Raw genomic sequence first — 15,975 nt, forward strand, 5'->3', positions numbered from 1 at the left:
TTTTAAGTGCACTGTGGCATGTGCAGATGTGTACCACCAACAAAAAGACATGCTGCTGGATGAGGGTGGCTGTGGGCACTCTGCTAATCAGCTGGGTAGCACCTCCTGGAATCTTTCCTGGATGGCCGCTCAAGCGCTCAGCTTACAGGAACACCGATCATGAGAATGATTAAAGGCTTAGTAAGCACATCTCATAGTTGCAGACTCTAGGAACTCCATCTATTTTAACTTAGCAAAGAAAAAGGAGTGACTCGATTCCTGTCTGTAAGTACCAATGTAGGGAACAAATATTTGACAACAGGCTCGTCTGTCTTGCAGAGGCAGTTACAACATGATTCAATAGCTTAAAGATAAAGCTAGACAAATCCAGACCAGCAATAAGGTTCATATATTTAAAAGTAAGTGCAAAGTAATCATTGGGACATTCTCCATCACTGGCAAAGTTACATCAAGATGGGATGTTTTGCTAAAAGCTCTGTGCCAAGAATTCTTTTGGGCGAGTTCAACAAGAAATCCTGTGGCACCTTATAGACTAACAGATATTTTGGAGAATAAGCTTTTGTGGGAAAAGACCTGCTTCATCAATGGGTAAGTTCCAGCCTTGGACTCTTTACACTGTCTAAGGGTATGTCTACACTTGGGAATAAAGTCAAATTGATTAAAGTTCACTTTTTAACACTAGATTTTACCAAGTTGAAGTTGAGCGTCTGCACCTGCTCACAAAGTTGACATCGTGTCCCCATTAAGAAGCCAAAGTTCAGCTGTGGCAGAAGTGCATTGTGGGCACCTATCCCACAGTTTCTACAGCCCTGTTGCATTATGGGATTCTGTGCCAGTGTCTTGTGCAAAAAAAAGTCGCCGCAAGTGGTTCTGCATGTCTGATGTCATCAGCCCAGAGTGCATTTTCCTTCCTTCTTGCTACCTTCTGAAAAAAAATGGCCAATGGAATTTTCATGCTGCTTTTACATTGCCTACCATATGCCATTACAAGGATAACATGGATCCAGAGATGCTTCAGTGTTTGGCACAGTGTTTTGCGCTGACTTTCCACACTATGATGTAGTATATTCTGAACTTAAAGCCCCTGGAAAATGAGTAGATTGATGTTGGGGATGGGGCATTTACACATGTTGAGACTGGGAGAGGAGAAACGTGCAGTTGGTGGCAGAACTGGAAGCATTGTACACCATGGAGTGCAGGTTCTGGACCCACAAAATCAGCTCAGACTAGTGGGAACACATTGTTTTGCAGGCATGGGGTGATCAACAGTGGCTGCAAAATTTCCGCATGAGTAAGGCCATTTTCATGGAACTTTGGGAACTGCTGCCTCCTGCCCTGAAGCACAGCAATACCAGAATGAGATCTGCTTTGACAATTGAGATGTGTGTGGCAATTGCTCTGCAGCAGTCTGCAATGCCAGACAGCTACTCTTCAGTGGGAAATCAATTTGGAGTGGACAAATCAACAGTGGGGGCTATTGTCACCCAAACAGCCAGTGTGATCGCTGACCTTCTCCTGTGAAAGACAGTGACTCTGGGGATGTGCCGGACATAGTGGAGAGATCTTCTGCCACGGGATTCCCTAACTGTGATGGGGCCATAGATGGCATGCACATCCCCATTCTGGCACCAAACCACCAGGCCTCAGAGTATGTTAACCACAAGGGGTACATCTTTATCGTGTTGCAGGCACTGGTGGGTCAAAATATCATTTCACTGACATCAATGTGGGATGGTCAGGAAGGGTGCATGATGTGTGAAGCTTTAGGAACTCTGGTATGTTTAGAAAGCTCCAGAGTGGTACTTTCCTCCCAGACCAGAAAAATCAACATTGGTGACATGGATATGCCCATAGTGATTCTTGGTGACCCTGCTTACCCCTTGCTCCTTTGGCTCATGAAGCCATATATAGGCACCTTAGATTCCAGTAAGGAGCTCTTCAACTACAGCCTGAGCAGCTGCAGAATGGTGGTAGAATGTGCCTTTGGCCGCCTAAAAGCCAGGTTCAGGTTCCTTCTGACCCACTTAGCCCTCACTGAAGAAAACATTACCATTGTTGTTGCACCCTGCTATATTTTTCATAGTATTTGTGAGGCAAAGGAGAGAATTTCATGCTCACGTGAGGGGCAGAGGCAGATCTCCTGGCCAGTAATTGTCAGCAACTGGACACAAGGACCATCAGGAGAGCACAGAAAGAAGCACTGAAAAATCAGGGATCCCTTGAAAACCAAGTTTATAAACGAGTGTACAGGGTCCTGCATCTCCTGCCGTTAACTAGCATCCCTCACCATGCTGTTTCCTTGCCCTTTATGAAACCGTCTCCAACCATGTGACAATCCTCACCACCACAACCGACCCCAAAGCATGTTAACTAATATACGAAACGTTCTTTTTCTAACCCACAATGTTTTTATTTTACTGGGGGCGTCTTAATGACAGAATGGTTGATACAAAGAAAACAAAAAGATAATAAAGTCATGGTTGCTGGAATGTTAGCCTTCTTCTGGGGAGTGATTCTATGGGAGTGGGCTGCAGGGACCTTCCCCCTTCATTCTCGGGTCCTGGTGAGGGGAGGGGGCTGAACATGTGGAGGTAAGAGGCATGAAAGCAGGGATCCTGGATTGGACAGGGGATACAGAGACCTGACCAGGGGAGATGAATGAATATGGAAAGTGAGGCATGAAATGGGGCATGCACTGCACAAGGGGTGTAGAGTTTGTTCTTTCGAGCATGGCTTCCATTATCTCTGTCTGCCTGCTTATTAAGGACAGAACTGAAATATACATTTTAGCTTTATAGTCCATCATGCTTCTCTGCCAATCTCTTGGATCCAAACAGTCAGCCATGAACTCCTGATAGCTCTTCTTCCTCTTCTGTATTTGGGGTAATCTCACTGCAGGGGGATTGGAGCCACAAGTCCTCTGACTCCTGTTTGCAAGGTCGATTCCTGTTTTTTAAAAAAAAAAGCATTGAAATATTAATGACATTGTCAATAGCAACATTTTTATCTTTCCTCAGAACAATGAGCATACTGACAGAATAAACGAATGGCTGATTGTCTTTACGGAAGAACATATGGCCATGGCATGGTCACTCTTTGGACTCTTAAGGCTGAAGAATGCACAAATCCAAGCAGAAGGATTCAACTTCTTCTGCAGCTGATGTTTACCTTGAACACAATGGTAAGCTATCTTCAGTTCATGGAAAAAAATAATTTGGAAGTGCCCCTTCTTCTGTTTGGATAGAGCATGACACTGAGCACGGGGGGTTGTGCCACGTGTCTAATCAGCCACCAGTCCAGGTTTTGAGGGGAGGGCTTGCCACATGGGCTTCTTAAAGCAGCACCTTGATTTAAAAGCAGGCTGCACCAAGAGTTTAAAAATCATTAAAAGTCACTGCAGGCACATACTTGATATGAAGGCAGGATCTGATCGCCTGCCAGCCCAGGGAGGAGAGGTCAGGGGTTTGCCGCACATCTGATTAGAGGCCAGACCGGGGGAGAGGGAGGGACCTGCTGTGTGGGCTTCTTAAAGCAGTGTCTTGATTTAAAAGCAGGCTGCTCCTGGAGTTAAAAAATCATTGAAAGTCACTGCAGGCATGCATGTGAAGCAGGGTAACGTCCGACCACTCGCCAATCCAGTGGGGAGCGAGGGAGGGCTTGCTATGCCATGATTTAAAAGCCAGTCAGGCTGCATGAGTTTTGGTCTGCACTCGGTCACAGGCAAAAAATCATTAAGTCACTGCAGCAACTCATGAAACCTCCCATGCGTTCTAAGTTGCCAAAGGAGACATCGGCCTCCTCAGAATAAGAAAAGGGGATAAGGAAAGAATGCTCTTCCTTTCCAGGTGCAATGCTGGAAAATATGTAAGAATGTTCTGTGGGGCCCTGATTCCAGATTACTGACTGGTGGCTTGATGTGGCAAGCTACCTTACCATGGAAGCAGGAACAAGCCAGGTCTCTCTAAAAATCTCAGAGGAGAGTCCAAAAGTGCCTATCTAAGATCACCATCACCAGAAATATTAACAAGCTGTTTTAGAGAAAGGGGACTGGACCCACTCCCTTCCCCATCCCCTCCACCACAATGGCACCAAACTAGTATCAGTAGAAAAAAAGCATACTCACCAAAAGTGCCCTCTCCATCATCCCGGTTTTCCTTCAAAGCCTCCTGGGATGAGGGGATGGGTTCCAATGTGAGAAACTGCTCCTGGCTTGCAGGATCAGGCTCTGCACTGGAGTGCACCACATTGTCATCCACCTCTTCCTCACCCACCTCCTCAGACACTGCTTCATCATCCTGCTGAGCAATCCACACTGAGGCGTCCACGCGTTTTTTAGTGGGGGAAGAGGTTTGGTCTGTCCTCAGAATAACATGCATCATAATAGCGGCATTTCTGGGGAGATGACCCAGGGACCATTAACTTCTTTTGTCTTTTGATAATTCTGCCTGGGCTCCATGATTTAACATGGCACTGCTGAGTGTCCCGCCTGTACCCTTTCCGAATCATGCCTTGCAATATATTTGCATAAATATCAGGATTTCTTTTGCGGTTTTTGAGTTGCATGCGGACAGATTCATTCCCCTACACAGCGATGAGGTCCTGGATCTCCTGATGGCTCCATGCTGGGCTCTTCTGTGATCCTGTGAACTTATAGGTGTACTGCAGAGGTATACTCTTGACATCTACTCACCAATCTGGCCAGAGGGGAAAGGAAATGAATTCAAAATTCCTAGGCTGATGACCACTATTTCCTGTCACCTACTTCCTGCACACCTGGAGAGTGGCAGAGGTGAAGCAGTGACCAGAAAGTTCTTGTCAAGAGGCACTGTGGGATAGTGTTGTAGGCTAATAAAACTGATGTTAATAACTCTGTCATCTTAACTCGCATAAGTTGACATTGAAAAATCTATATCTGGTGGTACTCCTGGTGAAATCAGGAGTACAAAAGTTGACCATAAAATTGACCTATTGAGCACTGTGGTGAAGACTGTTGGTTTAAAAAATTGACCTAACACCCTTACATTTGATTGTATCCCTTAGTGTAGATCAGGTTTAAGAGAGCATTCCCATAGCTGTTTGGCTTGATCTTCACATAGGTTTTGCACCAGTATAGCCATTTTAGTTAGTGGTGTGATTTCTTTTCACTGAAAAAGTTATACTGTGATAACCTCTAAGGTGCACGATGTTATATCAGTGGAAAGATTCCTTATACTGATATATCTTATCAAAAAACACCCTTATATCTATTACTTGCTAGGGAGAGGGTTGTACCACTCTAACTATTCAAATCTCAAATTTTATCTGTACTGCAGGGCCTTTGAAGATAGGACTCTATCACTACAGCCTTTAATGTAGATACAGCTTATGCCAAAAGAAAAACTCCTTGTTGGTATTGCAACACCACCATCTAAAATGACATCAGCTGCTTCAAGTTCTTCTGTCAGCACAGTTGTGTGTGTGTGGTGGGGTTCTTTGTTGGTGTTGTGGGGTTTTTGTTTTGTTTTGTTCTGTTTTTGCCAGGATAGCTATGTCAGCAAGGGGTGTTGGATTATTTACACCCTGATTGATTAACTATACTAACAAAACTGCAATTTAATCCTGAGTAAAGCAGTGCAGCCTTTTGTGTGCAGACAACTTAATTTGGGTCAACTGTCAATCAGATGGCTCAACTTGCAGTAGGGGTGAAAAACCCAACAAATATGTCTACGTTAGAAGATTTCTGCATTAGAAGTTTAGCTAGAGCTAATGGATTGCCAATTAAGTTTAGTTGACTATCACCTTAGTGCACGCTAGTCTGGGTACTTTGGACAGAGAGATACGGTCGCCCTATGAATGTCTTCTAAGAGCCAAGTAAGCAGTGGAAATGTTAGTAACGTGCTAGACAATATTGACCTCCCGTGGTCTGGCAAACTCTCTCATTCAGCATCAATCAGGTCCTGAGGGTGCCAGGCAAGACAGGTTCAACCTGTACTGGCAATCAGTTAACTTGAAGTTAAAAACTCTAGTGCAGTTTTGCCAATCTCAAATCCCCAAAATCAAGGGATTTAAATAGACAAAATAGGGGGATTATTTTTATCTGCTTTCTGGATTTTGAGACTTTAGGGTTCCTGTTTTCAAGCTTTTAATCATGTCCATGAGAACTCTCAACCTTATTTTCTTTGAATGAAAGCTTAAGACCCTTACTTAATCTAAAGACTCTAGATGCTGGGGAGCTAAGAAAAATGTCATCTCCTGCAAGAGTTTAGATGACACAGTGAGTGTAGATAGGTCCTTTATAGGAATAATACCCTGTAGATAAAGACAAAGAATTAGCTTATTTTAAATGTGATTTACAAACGAGAGGCAGGGGGCTTTTGCATGTGTGTGTAAGAAGGTCTATGCATTTAAAAGAGAGAGAGGGAGAGAGAAAGAGGGTGTAGGAATTTTCTACTTGTACTGTAAATTAGAAATTCAATTTTTATCTACTGATTTTTTCCTGAAACAATCCATAGAATGCAGAACCTAGTAAATGTACAATATTAGCTATATCAACAAGTGAAAACCAATCAAATGAGAGTGGAAGTGATTCTTATTCAGATGTGTATTTTTTACACTTATTATTTAACTCAAACACTCAAAAACATATGGAAAAAATCTTATTACAAATGTGACACCTCTTCCTTTCAAGTGAATGGAAAAGTTCTCAATCTGAACCAAGAACCTTTATCAAAATCTGGGAAATCCAGACTTGCCACTCCTGCTGTCTCTAAGGCCTGGTCTACACATATTTTCTTTTCACTGATAAAATGGTAACAGAGAGGTAGCCATGTAAGTCTGTACTCCAACAAAACGAAACAGCAGAAACGTAGCGCTTTAAAGACTAACAAAATAATTTAATCGGTGACGAGCTTCCATCGGACAGACCCATTTCATTTTGCTAGTCTTTAAAGTTCTATATTTCTGCTCGTAAAATGATGTCAGCTAAGGTGGGGTCTTTTAAATATATAGTCAGACCAATGTTATCCCTAGTGTTAGAGGTATGTTTAAAGGTATAAATAAACTTATACTCGCATAGCAGGTCTTGCTGGCAGAGAAATGTTGGTCAGGGGTGTGCACCTAGGTGTCAGAAAACTTGGGTTTTATTCCCAGCTCATGCACTGACTCTCTCTCAAGCAAATCCACAACCTCTCTGATTCTCTGTTTCACTGTCTATAAACACAGGGATGATAATACTAACCTGCTTCACACAAGTGTTCTTACTGATGTCAGTCAGGCTCGCTGAGATGTGTGGCTGGAGCAAGATATAGGATTATTGTCTTTAACTGTCTGTCTGCCAGTCTAGTTAAAATGCTCCAGCTAACAGCACCGTCCTTGTCCAAGTCACCTTCTTCTTCAAATGCTTTCACTGACTTCCCCCTGCCTTCTGCACAGAGCTGAAGCCCCTTACTCTGCCCTTCCAGACTCTGCATAGCTCTGCCCACTATAAGCAGATCAACTCTCATTTCCTTGTGTAAATCCCCCTCTGACACAGCCCTCTTCCCTGACAGCACCTGCCTCCTCCCACACTTGACATTGCACTCTTCTTCATATCAAAACTATGACTAGAATAGCTTTCTTCAAATTCCCCTTATTCATGTAGCCATGTATCACCAGTCTCCATCGCCTGCTGCTGTCTGCTTCCACCTTAACCTTTAATCTTCCTAAAGTACCTAGCTAAATTACATTAGAGAATGAAATGGACTGCACGCAATGCTCAGCAAACACTTCCTTTGTGGTTGTTTGATAAATGCAATGTGCACCTCGGGCCTTGTACACACAGCAGTAGTGAAGAGAAATGGTTTTAAGCACGCCCTTCCCCCTCCTCTCCCACCCTTCCCATTTTTGTGAAAATAGGGGGAGAGTTGTTTGAATGTAACCAGGCCTTGCAGTGGCTACACAGCCAGATTTCTCATTGCCAAGTAAGTGCGCGCTGAGGGATGTCAGCATTCTAGGGGTGCCTATAACTACACATTTTGCTTCTCCTGGTCAGGGGGTAGGGATGGGGCCAGCTGAACGTGAAACAGCACCATTCAGCCCTACCAGAGCCTTACTCCCTCAGTCAGGTGGACAGAACCACCATATCTCCGTGGGACTGATGAACGTGGCCAGGAGTGCAGGCCTTGGGGGAATGAGTCTCTTGAGCAGTTTGGGGTGGGAACAGTGAGCAGTGGTGGTGTTTGTGGAGGTTATTGGGAAGTTGAAGGGGAGACTGGTGCAGGGGAGGGGGACAGGTAAGGGGAGTGTGGGCAGTGCCTAAAAGTTAAAAGCTGATGGGAGTGGTGGGAGGACCCCCGCAAGCTCCCTGGCTGGGGAGGGAGGCAGCTTTGAGCAGCTCCTGGCCACTATGGTTTGCAGGGGGACAGGGCTCTAAGATGCTGCAGGCAGCAGGGGTACTCCAAACCATCATGGGTGGTAGGAGGGGGCTCTGTTCCCCTGCATGAGGGGTACCCCAGGTGTAAATCCAGCCTTGAGTGGCTGTATCCCAAATCCACAGGTAATGGGCTAGTTCATGGCAGCCTGAAAATGAAATTGACTAGAGAGTCACTCTAATCAAAACTAAAATTGACCAGACTACTCTCACTGGCCAAGGTGAAGAAAGTGTAAAAATTAAACAAAATCAACAAAAATATTATTATTGGTACTATAGAAGTTCCCCATTTGGGATCAGGGCCTCCCTCCAGCTAAGCACCATCATAGACAGCCATGTCCCTGTCCCAGGGAGATAAGAACTGCCTTTTTTAGGAAGTCCCTGTTCAAGTGTTTGGAATATTGTTCCATATAATTAATGATAGGTTCATAATCTCTTAAAGCCAGCTGAAGGGTCCATTGCATAGAAAGTGGGGAAGAGGAAGGTAATAAGTATTGGGCAGCAGTGGCCATAACGAAATACAACAATGGGGGGAAAAAAACCAGCTTTGAGCTGTTTCTTAGACATAGCGAGAGATGGATGGAGGTGGATCTCAACGGGAAGTGAATTCCACCTAGTGTGCAGCACATCTAAAACCTCAGACTCTTTCTGACCTGAGACATGGCTGGAGCTAATAATTTATTGGATGAACATTGCCCTTTCTCCTATACACAAATTATCTGTGAACAGACCTTGTTCTATGAGTTAGTTACTCCACATCGTCCAAACTTTTCATGCCACAAATATGTTGCAGAGCCATTCACTTTGACCAGAGCTTCAATCAGTCATTATCTGCAATTGGCAGACCATGACACAAGATATTCTTTTGGATCTAACTAGAACTTTTGCAAAACGAAGGAGGAAAATCTCAGGCTCTCTCTGCACTGGCAGAAATAGGACCTGCAATGGTGGGAACTGGGGACTATACAAGTCTCAGGTATTCTTACTACTGTAACTGCGTTACCAAGCCCTAAGGTCCATCTATGCCACATCTTCTAACACTGGTAGCACCAATGTCTTATTGACAGTGCAAAGTCAGCCAAGTTCTCTGTTGACAGTTCCACTGGAAACCTTCATGCAAACACAGGTACTTGCCTTCTGCAAACTTGTTTGCAAACAAACTGACCAAAAGCACTCATTGCCATATTTGTGATTTTAAAAAAATGTCACAATGAGTTCCTGGGTTTAGTGCACAGAGCTTTGAAAGTTTTTTTTTTTTCCTTTTTCCTTTTTGTGTTTGCCAGATACCAGATGTGGCAATGAGAATGTTTTACAATATTTCACTTTAATAAATTGGGGTCCTGTTGGCAATAGGGTGACCAAACAACCTAATACATGCTGGCTACGTCTACATGAGCCCCAAACTTCGAAATGGCCATGCAAATGGCCATTTCGAAGTTTACTAATGAAGCGCTGCAATGCATATTCAGCGCTTCATTAGCATGCAGGCGGCCGCGGCGTTTCGAAATTGACGCGGCTTGCCGCTGCGCATCTCGTCCAGACGGGGCTCCTTTTTGAAAGGACCCTGCCTACTTCGAAGTCCCCTTATTCCCATGATCTGATGGGAATAAGGGGACTTCGAAGTAGGCGGCGTCCTTTCAAAAAGGAGCCCCATCTGGACGAGACGCGCGGTGGCAAGCCGTGTCAATTTTGAAGCGCTGCAGCCGCCCGTATGCTAATGAAGCGCTGAATATGCATTTCAGCGCTTCATTAGTAAACTTCAAAATGGCCATTTGCGTGGCCATTTCGAAGTTTGGGGCTTGTGTAGACACGGCCCCTATGTAGGACATTAATAATCCAACCCTAACCCCCACCGTCCTAATTTTTCATACTGGTCACCCTAGTCTTGGTAGAAGAAAGGGGACTTTCTCTTGAGACATCTATTTAAATGAACATAACAGCAAAAATAAACAGGATACTGATATTATCATGCAGATTTCATTCTTCTGCTGCTGCAGGTGATGTATTTTGTGCCCTTATTCAGCTTGTCCATAGAGAACTCAATGGGGCCCTCTGTGGCAGAGCTGTAATTAGAACCCTCAGGCCGAGCCTCAGTTTGAATAAATCAGTGTAGCCCCATTGAAGTCAAAGGGACTACATGAATTTATACCAGCTAAGGCTCCATCCCTTAAACTTCAACAAGGAGACTGTGAACTGAATAAACAGATGGAGAAGAAGAGAAGAGTTGTGATAAAGAGAGGAAACATCCAGGATAAACAAAAATGACAGAGCCCTAAAGAAAAACATTCCGTGGGATGAGAAGTATTCCCTGCTTCTTTGTATATCTGTGGGAGACCATCAGCTGCACATCCTTCAACTAGGACCTTCAGGGGTTACCTGGTGGCAGCTCCCACGTTTTGTCCTCACATTATTTTGTGGTATTTCTTTCAATGAATACACAAAAATGCTACCTTTAAAATCACCAAATCTGAACCTCCACAATGTGGTTCAATCCTCCACCCCCATCCAAAAGGGGGTTTTCGCTCCAGGGAATATCTCACACTCTCAGATCATTCCACTCACTTTTTGTATTTCCTTCAATGCCCCCCACACGTGCTTTAGTGGAGGAGAAATGATGAGGGCATGACTACAGTCTATTGGCTCAGGGGAAACACAAGGGAGTCATCTCTGCTCCCACACTGGCTGGCACACGGCAGTGCCAAGGGAACGTGGTCTGCCAGCAAAGGGGACTGGCCAACCCATCATCTCATTTGCCATCTGCACCAAATGCTGGGTGGACGCTTGCACTGTGAAATCCAGATGGATCTGTGGAACAATTTGTATGGCAGGGGTGCTGAAACCTATTGAACCAAACTGTAAGTTAATGGAATCCCTTTTCAAGCCAGTGATTGCAGTCGTAGCACTCCCACTCCCCTAGTTCCAGCACATACAAGATCCATGGAGCAGAAGATGCATCCAGGGAACACCTCTGCTTGCTCCTACGACTCCCACTCTCAGGCTGGCCAGAAGAGGACTTAGCACTGAGGCATTGACTTTGAAGCATCTATAACAAAGCTAGAAATAACGCCTAGTTCTCCGCTAATGTTCTTCATCAATAGCTCTCAAAGCACTTTGTGTAGCAGAACAGTATCATTACCGCCACTTGGAGAAGGGGAAACTGAGGAACTGTGATGGGGTATGATTTGCCCAAGGTCACCCAGCAAGTTAGAAGCAGAGCCAGGAACAGAAGCTTGATCAGTCCTGAGCTTTGGGCTCAAAAAATATCAGTGTGCTTCTTCATGCATGCTTGCTGCTGTTCCTGCTGGTCTTTTCTTTAGCGGAGCCTTTCTAGAATATAAAATAATCCTCAGAAGAAAGGCTCTGATAAACGAAAGACCAGCAGGAACAGCAGTGAGGAGTCTGCAGTTCAGAACGGGAGTTCTGAGGTATGGGTTGTTTCTGATTTTTGTTTTTTGTTAATAAACTACCTATTGGCCTTGCATTTCTTGAATCCTTGCACTGCTAAGGCTGGAGGATCCAAATAGCTCTGCACTGCAGTACGCAAGTATGCCCGTTTTATAAATGAGGACACTGAGGTGTTTTAAAAAAACAAAACAAAACATTTTTAAGAGCGGCCTCAGTTGGGGAATGTCTCACTCCTACAGTAACCAGACATCTGATATTCAAAGGTGTTAGTGTTCACAGCATTCATGGATGGCATTGACTGAGGTCCAGTAATCACCAAGGTTCCTCAATGGGGGCAGCTAAGAATGGAGGCCAACAAAATGAATGGCAGTTTCCAAAAATGTTGACCTCAGCGGCTTGGCCATTGTGACACAGTGGCTACGTCTACACGTGCACGCTACATTGGAATAGCTTATTTCGATGTAGCAACATCGAAATAGTCTATTTCGATGATTAACGTCTACACGTCCTCCAGGGCTGGCAATGTCAACGTTCAACTTCGACGTTGGGCAGCACGACATCGAAATAGGCGCTGCAAGGGAACGTCTACATGCCAAAGTAGCACACATCGAAATAAGGGTGCCAGGAACAGCTGCAGACAGGGTCACAGGGCGGACTCAACAGCCAGCCGCTCCCTTAAAGGGCCCCTCCCAGACACAGTTGCACTAAACAACACAAGATCCACAGAGCCGACAACTGGTTGCAGACCCTGTGCATGCAGAATGGATCCCCAGCTGCAGCAGCAGCAGCCAGAAGCCCTGGGCTAAGGGCTGCTGCACACGGTGACCATAGAGCCCCGCAGGGGCTGGAGAGAGAGCGTCTCTCAACCCCTCAGCTGACGGCCACCATGGCGGACCCTGCTATTTCGATGTTGCGGGATGCGGATCGTCTACACGTGCCCTACTTCGACGTTCAACTTCGAAGTAGTGCGCTATTCCCATCCCCTCATGGGGTTAGCGACTTTGACGTCTCGCCGCCTAACGTCGATTTCAACTTCAAAGTAGCGCCCAACACGTGTAGCCGTGACGGGCGCTATTTCGAAGTAGCGTGCACGTGTAGACGCGGCCAGTGAGTCACTATCCCAGCTAGTCTATTAGAACCCAGGAATCCTAAGTGCTAGTCCTTTGCACTGGACACTAGACTGAAAGGCTTCCAAACTGTCTGTGGAAAAGCCCAGCTTAGAGGGCATGCTAACTGGTCCAAAGGGGTAGAAAGTACTGAGAGCTGATGATAAGCATAATTACTAGATTGCTGGGTCTCTGTGGAACCCCTTCAGCTGTGAAGCCCTCACAGTGAGCACAGGGTAGGGGAGCCAGAAGGCTGCCATCTCAATCTTGGCATGACTTGCTAGCTGCAGTAGAAATTCATATTGTGGCATTTCCAGCGCTACTTTTTTAAAATAAATGAAGTATAGATCAAGTACAGTAGCTATTAATTCCTGTTTTAACAGATGAAGAAAAAAGTCTGCTTCCATTCCAGCAGGTGGAAAATTCGACTGTGACTAAACTGACATTCTCCGGCTTCCTTTCTAGTGTCTGTGCTCAGAGCTGCAGGAAGTGAGGCACCGTTGAATGTCACTGGTTCAAACAAATGGATTTTTCAGCATGAAGTTCTTTGGAGGATTAAAAAAGCAACAGTTTGTTTTTGTGCCACTTCGAGAGGATGGGGGAAGCCGCAGGCTTGTGTGTGTGTGTGTGTGATCCTTAGAACAAGGCAGAGCAGACAAGAATACAGAGAAAGGAGAGGGGAGAAATATGTTCCCTAACTAGGGACAAGCAGCAGGGGGTGAAATTTTGACCCTGTTGAACAAAAGGGGAGCTCTGCAGCAACCTTTAGTGGAGGTAAAATTTCAGGCAGAGCTGGGAATGGAGGGATCTTCCTAGCGCTGCCCCCACTTGACTCTATAGCACAAAGTATCAAGTGTTGGACGGGATTCAGACCAGCTTTCTGTCAGGAACAGACTAGTAGTGACTTTGGGAGACTGATCTGTAAAACATTTCTCCTACAAAGTACAGCAGGTTGGTGCAAGCTCCAGGGTGCAGTTGGTCAGAAGGGACCCCTCTGAAGTCAGAGGAAAGGGGTTTGACCATAGGAGTCCAGCAACACAGGGCAAAGGTCAGGCTCCCCATATGCAAACCCTGGAGCACTGCTGCAGCTAGCTGGTGGTGTGTAGGAGTAGTGAAGACCCTTGGCAGAGCACAAACACCTACTGCCGTGTGCCAGCCCCAGGCACAGAGGCTGGTGCATGGGTCATAGGTGCTGGAAGCAGGGCTGCTGCCCCACTCCCAGGCTTGAAGCGTTTCCATCATCTACAGGGTTTACAGTTTGGTTCAACGGCTTCCAGCAGCCCCAGCCAGTGCCCCTGGCCTGGGCAGAATCCCGGCCAGAGAGCGGGTGTCCGGCTCCTTTCCCCAGTTCCTCCTTCCCTGCTCAGCTCAGGGGGCCCTTCCTGCCACCTCCCAGCGGGACAGCAGCGCTGCCCGGCCAAGGGAGGCTTCCGCCCCAGGCCCGCCTTTCCCCGGGGGGCGGGGTTACAGCACTGGGCAGAACACCCATTAGCCACAGGGGCAGGGGCCCATCGTCCCGGGGTCACGCCCCGCCCCAGGACCTGGAGGTCTGGAGAGATTCGCCCCCCGGCCTCGTGCAGAAATATCGCCGCCGTGAGCAGCCCCCGCCCACCCTGAGGGCATCAGGCGCAGAGGTGGCTGCCAGCCGGGGCGGGGGAGCCGCGCAAGTGACCAGAGGCGGCGGCCTGGCCCCGCCCCTCACCCGGGTTACCGCCACGGCGGGGAGGGGGTACAGGGCGCTCTCCCACCCCCCTCTGAGATCGCGTCAGGAAAAGTTGTTAGCGGCCTCTGCCCCCCGGCCTAGGGGAGGGGCGGCGGCGTCCCGGCTCCCCGGGACTGGGTCCTGCAGCCCGCCCAGCGCGCCGGCTGCAGCTAACCGCCTGCAGAACCGCGCGGCTGCCGGGAGCAAAGCGGAGCCGGAGCTCGGGCGGCTGGAGGACAGTGAGAGCGAACCCGAGGGGGCACCGGCATCCCCGGGACCCCGCCCCCCAGTCCGCCAGCTGCACAGTGACCCTCTGCTGTACACAGCCCCCGGTACATGGCGGAGCCTCCAGTGCCCGGCACTGCCACTCCCCGCCTGGATAGCGCTGTATGGGACCAACTGGGTGTACCTCTCTGGCTCCCCCCCCGCCCACGCACAAGTGGCTCCTCCACGCCAGGCGCGCAAGCACAACTGTGCCGCCGCCCTTGCACAAGTGACCTCCCTCCACCCGGACGTGCAAGCACAGCTGTGCCCTCGCAGTGCCCCCTTGCACAAGTGACCCCCTCCATCCTGACGTGTAAGGACAGCTGTGCCCTCGCAGCCCCCCCCCCGGGCATGCAGGGCAGATCGGCAGCTCCTTACCCAGCCCTGGCACGAAGGTGTTGAGGAAGAGGCAGATGACCGCCACGGGGAACGGCATGTAGGGGATGGCAGCCCGCAGGGGGCCCTTCTTCTCTCGGACTTGCACCACCACCCCGCTGGAGGAGGCAGTGCCCCTGCTGGGCTCCCCAGCCCCCGCCGCCGCGGGCTCCCCTTCCTTGGGAAGCGCATCCATGGCCGGGGCCGCCGGGGGAGCTCGCCCGCTGCAAGAGGCCGCCGTGCCCGAGTGGGCTCCGCGGAGCTGGGGCGCAGGGAGCAGCTCTCAGCTGCTGTTTTGGGCTTAGGAGTGGGAGCTGTGCTGAACGAGCGCGCCTCAGTGCAGGGCTTAAAGAGACAGTGCGCTGCCTCGCGCTCCCTCCCTCTCTCTCACACACACCGTGCCGCCACCCCCACAATGCACTGCCTCGCGCTCCCACCCTCTCTCACACACACACCTTCCCCCCAACACACAGTGCACTGCCTCGCTCTCTCACTCACACAGAGAATGCGTTACCTCGTACTCCCTCCCTCTCGCACACACACCATGCTCCCCCGTGCACCCCCGTGCCCTTTCACAGTCTTCTACACATTCTCTTGCACACACACACACTCTCCCATGTACATACACAAACTTCCCCAACACACACCTTTTCCACAAATCCATTCTCATACACATCCTTTCTTGCACACAGTGCATCCCCCAGCACACGCTCTCACACATGGTCTCGCAACAGTCT

General features: G+C 48.0%; 1 protein-coding gene across 3 annotated transcripts in view; it reads right to left on the bottom strand.

Annotated features, from left to right (window-relative positions):
- Positions 1-15,519, bottom strand: part of STUM (stum, mechanosensory transduction mediator homolog) — a 92,571-nt gene extending 77,052 nt beyond the window's left edge. For all 3 annotated transcript variants that reach the window (XM_074988582.1, XM_074988584.1, XM_074988585.1), the window contains exon 1: positions 15,242-15,519. In XM_074988582.1, the coding sequence (XP_074844683.1) occupies positions 15,242-15,434 (193 nt within the window). In that variant the 5' untranslated portion in view covers positions 15,435-15,519. The remainder of the gene's footprint in view (positions 1-15,241) is intronic.
- Between the last annotated feature and the right edge of the window lie 456 nt (positions 15,520-15,975).

The sequence above is a fragment of the Carettochelys insculpta genome, chromosome 3 (genome assembly GCF_033958435.1).
Source record: "Carettochelys insculpta isolate YL-2023 chromosome 3, ASM3395843v1, whole genome shotgun sequence".
NCBI classification, from domain to species: domain Eukaryota; kingdom Metazoa; phylum Chordata; order Testudines; family Carettochelyidae; genus Carettochelys; species Carettochelys insculpta.